The sequence below is a fragment of the Dasypus novemcinctus genome, chromosome 10, assembly GCF_030445035.2.
Source record: "Dasypus novemcinctus isolate mDasNov1 chromosome 10, mDasNov1.1.hap2, whole genome shotgun sequence".
Classification (NCBI taxonomy): Eukaryota; Metazoa; Chordata; class Mammalia; order Cingulata; family Dasypodidae; genus Dasypus; species Dasypus novemcinctus.
In genome coordinates this window covers 60398666-60413729 of record NC_080682.1, presented here as the reverse complement: position 1 = coordinate 60413729, position 15064 = coordinate 60398666, and the positions used below count along the sequence as shown (strand labels likewise).

General features: G+C 34.2%; 1 protein-coding gene across 7 annotated transcripts in view; it reads right to left on the bottom strand.

Annotated features, from left to right (window-relative positions):
- IMMP1L (inner mitochondrial membrane peptidase subunit 1) overlaps positions 1 to 15064 on the bottom strand; it is a 104319-nt gene that overhangs the window by 78879 nt on the left and 10376 nt on the right. For 2 of the 7 annotated variants that reach the window (XM_058305604.2, XM_071218132.1), the window contains exon 2: positions 10734 to 10846. The exons of 4 other annotated variants lie outside the window; for them this stretch is intronic. Coding sequence is in view for 1 of the 3 variants with exons in the window: in XM_071218133.1 (XP_071074234.1) it covers positions 10734 to 10736 (3 nt within the window). In the remaining 2 variants the exon portion in view is untranslated. Of the gene's footprint in view, positions 1 to 10733; positions 10847 to 15064 lie in introns of those variants that run through there. One more of the 7 variants, XM_071218133.1, reaches the window with a different exon arrangement.

Sequence of the window (15064 nt, the reverse complement as noted above, 5' to 3'; positions counted from 1 at the left end):
CTATCTCTGCTAGCGTCTAGGGAATACCCTTTAAATCCCAGCCCTACTTAGAAGAATAAGCTAAGGATCACAAAACATGACCTCAAAAACCCTGATATGACTATATTCTGACCCAGAGGCATTCATTCTAGGTGAAGATTAGAACTTTGCATAATAAGATTACACAGCAAGTGAATGATATCAAGGGACTATCCATATGCAGCCGCCTGGTTTTCTATAGACAGCTTTTGCTCTGCAATATGCAGTGCAGACGGAAAAAAAGCTTGGTCTTTCTAGCTGAAATAAAATAGATTCACATAAATTAGTTGGCCATTTCCAGATTCCTAAATCCCCTATTACATCTTTTATTGACAGCTCCTGTGAGGATAACACAATGTTATTCCTTTTTATTCTGTGCTTCTCTAACAATCATGCTCTGTAATTGAAATGTACATAGATTATGTCTAGAAATTAACATTTTGTTTGCTGTAATCTTGGATTACAATTGACTGTGTACATAATAAAATTAGGAAATCAATGGATGGATTTATTATCTCCAAGAAACTAGAGTTATTGTCTAAAGGATGGTTTAACATTTTGTGCCAACAATTTAAATGCAGAAGGCACAAGGAGAAGTCAATAAAAATTTGAGTAAAAAATACAATAAACATCAGCCAATGCCTACAAAAAAGTTAATTAAGAAAATGTGAAAAATTTGGAGATCTCATGAATATATACTTTTCCTCTAAATCTTACTTAGGCAAGAAAGTCAACGACATATGAGAAAAAGACCATATATGAGAAAGTTTTACAAAGTACAGTTGCAATATTTTATACAAATCACCTTGATCATTTTATAAGTATACTTTAAAATATTTGAATCAATGAACATCACTTGTGATTCAAGGTTTTTAAATTCTTAACTATATATTACTAAAACACTTATCACTGAAGTAATCTTTTCTCACATTTGAATATATACAAAGCTTCTTAAGGTATAGACTACTAGAGACACTTTAAGAACAGTATTTTATATTCAACTTTTTTCTCCCAAGATGTTTACAGACATACCAGCACTACACAAACTTTCATGATAAGATTCATGTAAATTTTCATGAACACCTGTCCACAAAATTCTAAGGACATGAACAGAAAGGGTTTTCAGCTTTACTTAAAAAGTATTAAGACTTGCTACAGGATTCTCATAAAATTAAGCTCCATGATGTACTTAAAATATGGTTTATTTCACAAGTTTGACTTGCCTACAATTGTTGAGGAACATATCACATTTTTACATTAGCAATTATCTCATCATTGCAATACCTTTAAGCATATCTTGACAATATCATTTAAGTGCTTAGGAGTCAGGTGACATAATTTTGATTTTGTGCATTAAACAGGCAGATATATACCAATGACATCAGTGGCAAAACTATTAAAAAACACTATATAACTTCAAGTACATAACTTTTTTTACCTTAATTAGTACATTACTAGAAAAATGAGGAATACAAAAACACATTTTTGTCATATGTAATATTTTATGTAATTTATATGTAATATTTTAGAGCTGCATTGCCCAATATGGTAGCCACTAGCCACCAATGGTTACTGAGCACTTCAAATGTGGCTAGCTTCAAATTGAGATGTACTATAAGTATAACAAACACACTGGATTTTGAAGACTTAGTACACACGCAAAAATAGAAAGTAAAATGTTATTATTTTTTATATTTATTGATGTCGAAATGCTAGTATTTTGGATACATTGGATAAAATAAAACATGACTTTCTATTGTATGGCACTGCTTTAACAATTCATACATTTTCAATGTTTCTAAGCTAACTGAAGTTGTACAACTAATAAAAATACTGAAGCAGAGGATTATTTTGGAAAAACAAACATTCTAGTGTCAAATTGAAATATATGTTTAGTAAAGAAGGTATAAAATACTGTTATCTTAGTCTATTTTATATTTCTAGATTAAAGGTAGTGGTAGGGGAAAGGGGGACCTGCCAAACTGCTGACCAACATGTACCAAAAAGGAATGCTATTTTATAGTTTAAATAAATGTTTTAGGACAGCAAATAAATGTTTTTTAAAACTTCCATCTTGGGCAACTTCATAAAAGACTAGTGAGTTCTGTTTACCCCTTTACTGAGCTCAAGAGTTAGAAACTTTGAAAAACATGTTTGGATCTATAAAGGTCTATGATATTTTCTTCCTACAGTGCTACATAATTGCTATATTCAAAGTTTTAAAACACATTATAAGTAATAATTGTAGAAATCTGAAGCATTTAGTATATTTTGGAACTTTCAGCAAAATATAAAAGATCAGTTTTATAACAAATCATCAATAAATAAAATGGATAAAATTTAAATCAATACTTTCTGACCAGGCCATGTCACTTTTTCCTAGCCTCTGAAAATTATATAAATTCATTCCTTTTCGGGTTACAAGTTTTATATACATGCACACGTGTGCACACAAAGTTAAGGCAAAACAGAATAACAACAAAAAAAACTTTCTAACCATCAATAGATGAGTGCAATGATATTCAGTCTAAGTTAATCCCCAGACATCCAAATTCATGAATAAAAATTCAGTTTTAAATACACTGAGCCTATTAAGCAAGAACAAAAGCATATGCACAAAAGAGCTTTTAATATATTTCAAAGCCCACAAGAGCCATGGTCTCATTAAAATTATAAATTACACAAACATGGAATGAAGATTCAAACTGTAGTGCAGCTAAGCAGATTACAGAAAACCCCGCGTTCCATATGATAACACACCATGGCCCTCCCAGATGGGGGCTTGGAACAAAAAGGCCATCACCACAGCTAGGGGAAACCTCCTTGTGATCTCTGGTTTCTGTTCAGCAGATGACAGCCAAATAATATGTTGATTATTCTGTTTGTGCTGCTAAGCTTGTAAGATGGAATAAAAGTGATATGATCTATTGTGAACCCAATGCTAATGTGTTGCTTCACTCATAAATAATATACTGAATGTATTTTGAAACTATCTTTTATCTGAATTTCAGTTTTTAAATGCATGAATTAAAACGTAAGTCAGGATAAAATAATGTTTAATTTGATGCTTTAAACTAAACAATGTTGACAAGAGAAAAATATATGTGTTTATTGAAAAGTCAAGTACAGTCACCTTTCTTCAATTTCAATAGTTACCAGAGACAAAATACACTTAAAAATAGGCAATTAATCCCATTATGAAATATAAATGCAAAATTAACTGATACAATCATCACAAAATTATAATAAACATTATTGCAAAATAAAACTTAAATACCAGAGGATATAAAAACACTTTTTCTACAATGTGAAAATGAAGCACATAATACAATATATAGTGAAAACATTCCTGAACACTGAGACGTATGCTTGAAGGCCTTATAAATGTTTATAATTTGTACACATATGGATAACCATACTTAAAATCAAAAAAATTAAAAGAAGCTTCTAAAAATAATTTATAATAGCATTTCATATTACTTTGGTAACAAAATAAAAACTAACTTTTCTATCAATTAAAAAAGGTGTATTTAAATATCCTAAACTTTAACAGAGCTGAACTATGTACAACTAGAATTGTGTCAGAAAATACTTCATAAAATTTTATATTTCATTGACAGGCATTTTTATGAATGCCTGTCATTGTTAAAAACATTGAAAACCATAACATTTATTTTTCCATCCCAGAATTTCATCTCTGAATTTATTTAAGGTCACCTACCCTGCCTTCAGATATAGATTCTGGAGTCCAAAAAGCACAGCAAAAGTGCCTAACATGGAAAGATACCCTAAGATTGAAGATCTAAAGGTGAAACAATCACATTTAAAAGAAAAACCTATTACATAATCATGTCCTCAGAGTAAATATTTGTTAAGACACAAAAGCACTAAACATAACTGATAAACTAGATTATTTTAAGATCACTAGATTATTTTAAGATCACAAATTTCTGTTCATCAAAGGCATTGTTAGGAAAGTGAAAGGCAACATTCAGAATAATATACATGCTTGCAATACCTATATACCATAAAGGACTCATTCTGAATATACAAAGAACTCTTACATATCAAGAAGAAAAAGACATAACCCAACAGAAAAATGAGCAAAAGTAGTAAACAAGCATTTCACAAAAGAGAATATCCAAGTAGCCAATATATAACTCATATAAAAAAGTAAACTTCATTAATCATCAGGGAACTATAAATTAAAACCATGTTTTACTATTTTATACCCAACAAAATTGGAAAAATGAAAAAAATGGGGGTAAAAATCAAGTGTTCATGAAAAGACAGAGCACCTACAACTCTCATATTACTGAGTATAAACTGGTACAACCATTTTAGAAAACAGCTGTATTGATTAAAGCTGGCCATATATATATGTATGATGCAGTAATTTCATTCTCAGATATATCTGCAAAGGAAACATACATATATTAAGAGATATATACTAGAATGTTTATATTAACATTCTACAGAATCCACCCAAATGTCCATTATCAGTAGAGTGGATAAAAAAGTGGACAGATTCTCAAAATGGAGTGCAGCAAGCAAGGAAAATGAAGAAAGTACAATCACATGCAACAATGTGAATGAATCTCAAAAATCTAATGTTGAGCAAAAGAAACCAGACATAAAAAATATATATACTGTATAATTCCATATACAAAGTGCCCAGAAAAAGCAAAATTAAACTGTTATTAAAAGTCAGTGGAAGGAGGAGAAATAGTGACTGGAAGGGAGCATGAAAGTGTCTTATGGAGTGCTGAAAAATTTCTTTTTCCTACCTGGGTGCTAGTTACATGGGTATGTTTGGTTTGTGAAAAATTCATTGAGCCATCCACTTGTAATATGTGGTCTTTTCTGTACATATGTTTTAGTTTGAGGCTCTTTTAAAAAGGCAATTTTACATGCAAAAATGGGATATGCAAAAGTAGTGAAAATCATTGTAATAGGAAATTTAGGGATAACTGATATACATAACACCTAATGGGAAGAAAAAAGGATCTTATGATATCTACTGAATAATCAATTGAGTACCATAGCTAAGTTTCTGAACTCTTAAAAAGGAAGGAGCAACAGGCATTCACTCTATTATATCCCCCTTCTCCCCAGTCAATAGTGCCATATTTTCAGAGATATCTAGTCTTTGTGCCAGGAGTAGCTGCTGCTGCTGGCGTTATTAAGACAAAGCTCTAAAACAGTCACAGAACTGAAATTTTGCCCTTGTGTGGGAAACTAAAGTAGCACAGAAGATGAGGAGAGAGTATTAAAAATATATATATATATATATTTGTGATTTCTCCCTTCTCAAGTTTCATAAATCTTCACTTGTCAGTCATGAAAGCTTATTACTTCAATAGATATCCCTTGAAAATTTTCATTTTACTTTTTCAATGAAATTAAAGAAAATAAAATTTACTTACCATCAATAGCATACAAATTAAGTGAAATTTCATAATAATTTGGTAATCAGCTAAACTATTCATATCACATTATCTTCCACTTAAATATTTCCTCTTATTTTTATACTGGAATCACTATGTGAGTTACCACTGCTTTTTTTTTTTTCATATTGAAAAGGTGCTTTAAAAATCATCCAACGATTACAGAGCTCATGTATTCATTTGCTTAACAAATATTTATTAGGTGCTTACTATCTGCCAGGGTCTGGAGATAAAAGAATAAGAACGGCTAATTGTATGGTAAATATAGCAGGCTCATCTCTTTCTTTCTCTCTCATTGGATTTAGAAATAAAATTACTTTAAACTAGTAACACATTCATAGATTCAAAAATTAAAAATAAAAAAGATATGTTAAAATTCCCATCTACCCTCTTTTCCTCCCAATCCCTTCATGAGAAACTACTTTCTTAGTTTTTGTGTACCCTTCCATATTTTCTGAATGCAAATAAATATAAGCAAATATGAATATATATTTTTATGTCTCTCCTCCTTCTACACAAAAAATGTTTACTATACATTATGTTTTTTCCAAATAACAATGTATGTTCAAAATTTTTCCAAATCTGCACGTAGACAACAACCTCATTCTTTTTTATAGCTATAGAGTTCTTCTTTATGTTGATATGCCATAGCTTATTTAAGTAGTATCCTGAGAGACTCAAGGGTGTTTTCAATCTTTTGCTATTATACACAAATGTACAATGAAATCTCACATGTTATTTTCTGAGTACATAAGAATATCTGTAATAAATTCCTAGAATTGATACTGTGTTGAAAGGTAAATGTATTGGTCTATTTTTAGAAATTGCCAATTTGTCTCTCAAGAGGGTTTGTATAAATTTGTACCTCTAACAGATAAATACATCAAATATACCCTTCTGGAAAAGCTATTCCTCTCCTTCTACCTCTAAAATGCTTTGTTTATAAGGCAAGTCTCAAAGATGTTCTCAATGCAGCAAGCTACATGGAACTTTGTTTATTTTTCTCTGAATGCATCCATAAAATTTGACTTATTAAGTTTAAAAGTAGATGAATTTCCAAATAAAAAAAATCTCATTGACACTAGAAATCATCATATTGATGCCAAATGTGCTGGGTTAGCACCTGTCTATTTTTCTTATCAATATATCTCCTAAGATCCAAAAACAAATGTCCCCCACCGCAGTTTTTTTAAAAGCTTCACATTCAAAAGTTTATAACTGAGTAAGCAGTCAAATGCATTTGACTCTTAAATGCATGTTTTCCTGAAACCAATTCTGTGTTACATCTCTAATATTTTGCTTCAAAAAACTACAATTTCAGAGATGACTAAATCTTTATGACCGCCACTTTTAATAGGCAATGTCACCTAACATTTTTATTTCACTGTCCAACCCCGTTCCATCATATATTTAATAATTTAAAAACAACCACTTTTAGAAGATTAGCCTTCTTATTTGGAGGAATCTTTAAGGTAATCCAGTTTCAATATGACTATCTCTCTTTTGTAAGGAGCACGTGACTGATCATTTTTATTTCCCAAAAAAGGATATATCTGTACATGCAATCCATGTTACATTCCAATTATTCAGAAATCAGTTGTAAGATCATCTCAATACCCCGAAACAAAGTGGCTAGCCTAGTTCTTGATCCCGAAAAAAAAATTTTTAATCTGCTATACATCCTACACCTTTAGTCAACAGATGAAGCAGAAGAATACTTATGCTTTCACCCAAGCAAAGTAAATGTTAGGCAAATGCTTTGACTTTAATCTATTAGTGTCACTAGAATGCACTAACAAGAAAAGGCATGGATTACCTAACAAAGGTAAAACAAAACAAAACAAACACACACATTACAAGTAGCACCCAGGGCATACAATATGATCAGTGTAGGACAATTTAGAGAAAACAGCCCTACACAGTATAACAGTCCCAGAGGAAATTACTTTATTTTAATTCTGTAAAATGATTGAAGTTCACAAAAACAACCATGGTGCATCACACACACACGCAAAAAAAACCGTAATTTATACTCAGCTTATTCTGTTTAAGAAAACAGAGAAGTAAACTTTATATCTTAGAAACATTTTAGGAAAATATTAATATAAAACAAAATGTGGCACATAAAATGGTAAGACTAAATTTTCCAGAAAATTAACAGATGAGGACTACACCATTTGCTAATACCCCAATGAAGGAAGAATTACTCAAAGTAAAATTTCTGACTCAGAATATGGCTATCTTTTAGATGAACTGTGAAACGGTGTAATAACACTTTTGGGGGCTTTAAATATATTTAGACATGTGATGGCTAGGCCCTGGGCTCAGCAGACTTGCAGCTCCTACCCTCTGGTTTCTTGGACTTACCCTGGCCAGCTGACAGGGAGGTGAAGAGGGTCAATCACCACACCAGGGAGCCAAGAGTGCCTACAGCTGCAAGCAGGAGAATTGCATCCATCATCCATGTGGAATCTAAACCCCCTCATGATATAGAGGGGGGACTGGACATAGCCATCCCAGGTCCACAAGATGGAGGAATAGAGTATGGATTAGAGTGGACTTACTGGTGTTCTGCTGGGGAACTATTGTGATTAGTAAGGGAAGAAATTGTAGTAGTGATGTGGAGAGGGTGGCCACAGTGGCTGCTGACAGTCGGGAGAGGGAAGAAAAGATATGGTGTGGGGGCATTTTCAGGATTTGGTGTTGTCCTAGGTGGTGCTGCAAGGATGGATGCTGGACGCTGTGTGTCCTGTCATGGCCCATTGGGTGGACTGGGGGAGAGTGTGGACCACAATGTGGACCACTGTCCATGTGGTGCAGCAGTGCTCCAGAATGTATTCGCCAGGTGCAGTGGATGTGCTGCAATGATGGAAGAGGTTGTTCATAAGGGAGGGGTGGAGTGGGTGGGGTGGGAGGTATATGGGGACCTCATATTTTTTTAATGTAACATTTAAAAGAAAATAAAGAAGAAAAAAGAAAAAATATATATATATATTTAGACAACTTCCTGTGCTAAAGCTCGTTCTTGGGTAACAACCAGAGGAATATCTGACAATTTCTGAATGCTATTAAGGCAAATTTCCACTTATGTGATTGGACATATTCAAGAATATGTCCAGATTTCACTTTGTTTTCTTTTAAGTTATGACTGCCAAGTAGACAGCTTGGTCTGGTTTCTAGCTCCAACCCACTCAAATAGCTTATTCAAGTGACTCAGCTCTAATCTTCCTTAGTTTATCCATCAATAAAAGGAAGTTATAGAAAACATGACACTTTAGTGAACAGAATGAGTATGCTAATAAAATAAAACAGTTACTTCATAGGTACCTAATAAAAATTAAGACAAAAGAATTTTTACTCTAAAAGTTCTATCAGGTTGGGGGAGTCTATTATCCATTTTCTGAATTCATGCAAAATTATACCTAAACTATCACAAAATATATATCACTTTGCCATATTTTTATAACCATTCCAGAATCTTTCCCAATATTTAATATTTGCTACTATCCAGATATAATAAATTTCTCATGTAATATTTATATTCATTTAAAATACCAGTATAATCAATTATTTGAGATCCAACACACTAGATACAACCCAAACGTCCACCAACAGCATAATGGATACATATATTCTGGTATATTCATTTAAAGGAATAGTATATAATAATGAAAATGAATTAAATAAAACTACATGCAATTACAAGGATGAATCTTAATAGCCTAATGCTGAGTAAAGGACAAAAGAATACTTGTAAGTCCATGAACTTAAAAAAGTGACCAAAAATAAACATATTGCTTAGGAACATATGTATCAGCGATAAAATTATATAGATAATTATATTTAAAAACTACCATGAAAGTCAGAATACTAGTTAACTCTAAAGAAAAGGAAAACTCTTGGGAGATTTCTGGGATGCCAGCAATGATCTATGGTTACATGGATGCTTCATTTATAATTACTCACTTTACTATACATTCATGTTTCTTTATCATGTTATATTTTATAATTGAAAAGTTTAAAATGACATTTTCTGAAATAATATATTCTTATAGAAGATGAGAGGTTCCTCTTTTTGCAAACAACGATTTTACTTTCTCGCTTTACATCTCTAATTGTTATTACAATAACTTAATAATAAAGAAACAAGATACTATGCCAAGTTCTCCACAATTCTAAAGAGTGAATTTACGAAACCCAATGGTTATACACACAAAAAGAATACCAGGCATTTAAAGGTTGTAAGATCAGTTATCCTACAAATGTGCTTTACACATATGATGGAATACTGTCCAGCTGTATGAAAAAATGGCTTAGAAAACACAGAACATGGATGAACCTTGAGGACATTGAGTTAAATAAGCCAACAAAAAAGGACGAATGTTGTATGGTCTCACTAGTATGAGCTAAATACAATGAATAAATTTATGGAGTTAAAACCTACAGTATAGGTTACCAGGATATACAACGAGGGTTGAGAAGGGGATGCTGATGCTTTCCTTTTTTTTTTTCAAGAAAATGTAAGATTACTTTCAGAAAAAAATCAAAATTACATCCAGGTTATAATTTTATATAGGCTGAGCTACAAAATGTATATTTTAGCTTAACAGCAGGAAGTAATACACTTTCAACTTACACATTTTAAAATGTGTGTATGAGATAGCATGGTAGCGAGATTAATTATAGGGTGGATATATAAGTTCCATTTAAACTCCACTATATAAAGCGTTAGATGGGATGACTCATTCAAAACAGATCCCACAATATCTAGTTTAAATTATACTGAAGGTGTTTTAAATATTTCCTTTAGAAGACAAAAGTACAAGGGGATTGATATTATCACAAAAGAGATAATAATAGTACACTAACATGTTAAAACACACACACACAATTTAGGAAACCTTAAAAGGTACACTACCCACAAATATCCTTCAATATATGTGTATTAAAACTTTTAGATGCCACTAATTGGTGAAATTTAGAAGCAAGACTGTTTTGTTAGTACTTTAATCATACTCCAGATACCAATATAATGGCAATGGTAGAGCACTATTGTAATAGAACTGCTTTTGTTGTATACTATCGTTTTTGTGAATGGAGCCAATGATCCCCTCTTAGCAAGTCCAGCTAACCAGTTATATGCCCATCTATTAAGTGCAAACGTTAGAAAATTAACTATGTCCAGCAGGGAGCAGTATTACAACATTCATAATATTTAATTCACTCTGGTAACTGACAAGAAAAGGGAGGGAGGAAAAACCAACTTACCATAGGTTTGTTTTAAAATACACTGAATTTTTAGGGTAATTGCAGGGCCTCCGGAAAAACACACTTAAAGCATGTCTCAAACGATACATGCACGATCCACAGTTTCAGGATTCCTGAAGCAGGAAATCAAAATTATATTAGGTGAAGAGTTCTCTTGTTCATGATGGGTTGAATTAGTATATAATACACTAAATGTCTCCCATCTTCCTGTTATTGAGTCAGTGGGACTTAGAATTCAGATATTTGATGGCACTCTGAATAAAATGACTTTAAAAGAGCACAAAATGTAAACAGGCCGAGATTGCGGGGCCGGCGCCTCGCGGTCTAGCGCGGCTCCTCGCTAGCGTCTGAGCTCCATCCTGCCTGTCTGCGAAATGGGTGCGACGTCTTGGCCTCACCCGGTAGCCCACCCTGTAGCCCCCTGTTACAGAGGGACCCGGGGAGAGGCTGTGCTCGCTGCCCCCGTTCGCAGAATGTTGCCTAATGCCTACAATTGGCGCCCAAACGTCTAGAAGGATGCCTGCTTCCTAAGCGCTCGTTGAGTCAATTAATGAGTTAGGCACTGGCTCAGACCTGACGCCCAGCACCACCTTCTCCAAAAAGCCCCAAGGCTCTCTGGGCACTTCGCTTCACAAGTGACTGACTTATATTTGTGCCAGGATTTGGTTACGCTTCGCCACTCCTAGAATGGAGCCCCCCCCCCCCCAACCCAAGCCTGGGAAAGGTCTGTTTCTTATTGCTGTAGGTCTGGTTCCCTTGGGGAGGGAGTGGGCAGCTCAGGAAGATGGTCCAGGAGGGGAGGGAGAGGGGGGGCGGCAGCCCGGAAATTAAAGAAAAAGCTGAAGGAGCATGGATCAGCCTGGGCCGGTCCTGAATCTCAGGAATCCAGACAATTCTTCTTCCATCCCTGAGCCCCAGTGTTTCCCTCAGCATCGACCCCACCTCTGTGCTAGGTTCTGAAGGAGCAGCAGCAAACAATAATAATGCGGTAAACAAACAACAATGAATAAGTCTGAAAAATGACTGCAATAAAAGATAAACAATAAAATAGAATCACTGCAAAAAAAGAGCACAAAATTATAAAGTACTTTACCACGGACTCTAAGTAGAAAGGAAATAGGTAAAATAACAGATTTTAGGGGGAAAAATCTAGCTATAGGGAACTGTCAATGAGTTAAAGGAATAGGTGATAGGCCAACCACATACACTTACCCATATAGCAAACTCTTGTAGACAATTTGAAGGCAACAGAAAAGATGTAACTTATTTATTTCTAAAGGTCACCATAATATCTGAGGTTAATTCTAAGAATGTTAATTTTAAACAGACTTGTTATAGAGAAAAACAGGCAACAGAGAAGTAGTCATTGACTACTCCAGTAAGACTAATTATTCAGATATTTACTGATATGAGGAATGCATGACACTGTATGAAACACTAAGATCAGTTACAATATGACAAAGGCATGGCATTATATTATGTTTAATACTGTCTTAAATGTCAAAACCTGGCTAATACTCAGCTATAGTAATTCTAAGTTAGTTCTTATAACTGAGAAAAAATGTTTTTATATCCACCTTTATTTGAATGTTGTTTGCTTCATATATATTTGCATGTGACCTTTCAGTATCTGCACCAAAAAATAAATTTCCGCCATTAAAAGAAAATATTATACAAACCATTTGCATTTAAATATATCATTACATATTTATGTAATAATGATATCACTTAAGATTGTTATTATATATAATCAATATATCATTTATCTGAAATTTCATAAATACTATGTAAAACAGTTCCTACAATTCTCTTCTGGCAAAATGACACAAGCAGCATGACTTGAATGTATGACATTGAGATTATGGTGGCTCTAATAATTATCATTAATTTGACTGAAACTAAAAGAAACTCTGATATACTAATATTCTACTAAGGATTGGTCTTAATTCTATTACCGGAATACTTTATAAATGGAATGAATTCAGACATGAAAGCCACAGAAGCAAGCAGCTTAAATCAACAAAACTGTTAAGAAAAGGGAGAGAAGAACAGGTGCTTCCATGTGCCTTGCCATATGACAGAGGAGCCAAGGATCACCAGCAGCTGGTCTTCAGAAAGAAAGCATTGCCTTGATGATGTTTGATGTGGACATTTTCCTGACCTCAAAACCATGAGCGACATAAATATGCACATTCAAGAAGTGAAACAAATCTCAAACAGGATAAATTCAAGATATAAAACACCAGAGGAGGTTTGATCTGGAACATGATGAGTTTTAGGTACCACCAAGACAACTAAGAGACAGGTAAAGTAAGCATAAGGATTTATCATTCTGGAGTTCAAAGAAAGGGTCTGAACTATACACCAGTTAGTCACTGGTATATAAATGGTAAATGAAGCAACAGATGAAGGAAAAAATATAGAATTAAAAGAGAAGATGCTCTCAATTGACTCCAAGATTTAAGGGCAGGAAGGAAAAGATCTGCATTCCATTCCTACATCCTATAGGTACTTACCTTTATCATTGTCTAGAATCTCTTTCCTGTAACTTAATTCTAACAACAAACAACCTTCCTTAAAGCTTTGTCATATCCCATTCTCTCCCTTCATAGCAAAGCTTCCTAAAATGGGAAATGGTCCTCTTTTGTAGAATATTCAAGCTCACTTGCCATTCACGTCTTTTTTTTTTTTTAAGATTTATTTATTTATTTCTCCCCACTCCCCCACCCATTGCCTGCTCTCTGTGTTTGCTGTGTGTTCTTCTGTGTCTGCTTGTATTGTCTTCAGACAGCACTGGAGATCTGTGTCTCTTTTTGCTGCATCAGGTCTCCATATGTGTGGCACAACTCTTGGGCGGGCTGTGGTTTCACGCAGGGGCAGCTCTCCTCGTGCAGGGGCCACTCCTTGCACGGCGGACACCCTTATGCAGGGGCATCCCTGTGTGGGCCAGCACTCCTTGCGTGCAGCACCACTGAGCATGGGCCAGCTTACCACATGAGCGAGGAGGCCCTGGGTATCGAACCCTTGGACCTCCTATATGGTAGGCGACACTCTATCTGCTGAGCCACATCCACTTCCTGCCATTCACTTCAAAATACAATTATTTGAATTCTAAGTCTACTACTCTGGCAAATCTACCCAGAAAGTAAAATAAAAATTTTAAAGAATCATAAATAAATCGGATAAAGTACAATTTTTCTTTTACTTTCTGTTTCCTTCCCCAGCTTTTAAAGTTGATGTTCCTCAAAGTTTATTCTCAGTTCATTTTTCTTTTCATTCTAAAATACATATTTCCTTGTTGAGTTAATTCATTACCTTGTAATCAAATCCCACCACATCAATTTCACATTAATTTCACCACATTAATTTCAAATCTATAGCTTTCCTTTAGAGATCCATCTTTTCTACTATGTACTGGATATTCCACTTGGATACTCAATGGGTACCTAACATTAAGCATATTCAAAATAGATCAGTAACTCAATTTATAAAGACAAAGACAGACAGACAGAAACAGCAGCAGTTGTCAAAGAGCTATCCACCAATTCTCCCTCCCATGTCTACTCCAGCCCCACCCAAGGTTCAGCCCAGATACTCTGTAAAATGAAGGCATTAAAACTTTCTAAGCAGTGGTGGGGAAAAAAAAAATCAGTATTAAAATTATGCCATATCATTTTATGTTAATTAATTAAGTCTAATTCCTATAGGAATATCAATGCCATAAGTCAAAATAAAATATGAAGAATTTTTAAATGCAATTTATTGCCTCCCATCCCCCAATACCACCACCACAACTACAAAATTTCTGCTACCCTCCTTTATTCCCTATCCTTCACCATCTCCAAAGCTACTCATGGCAAAAAGCTGATAGTCACCTTTGATTCCTCCCCTCAACCTCTACCCCCTTATCATATACTACTAATTCATCCTGTCTTGTTTATCTGAATCACAGTTTTAGCCAATCCATTTTCTTTTAGCACACTTTAGCCAATCCATAACAATCAAATATAATCGTTATTTCACTCCTTTCCTAAACTCTTCAATGGTTTACCATTTCCCATATCCTTAAGGAAAAAAAAATTCACAATCTTAAAAAATAGTAACAATAGAAGATGGTGGCTAAGTAAGGCATTCCAAGAGACAGCTCATCCTATACAGCAATTACTAATCTAAACAGAGTTATCAAAAGCACCTGTTTGTAGGCCCAGGAGACCAGAGGAACATCCTACATCCTTGAAGGAATGGAAGGAGTAAGCTGCCCATCTGCAGTGAAAGTTGCATGAGTGAGCACACCATGCCATGGAGGCTAGTGACCATCCTCCACTGGTGGT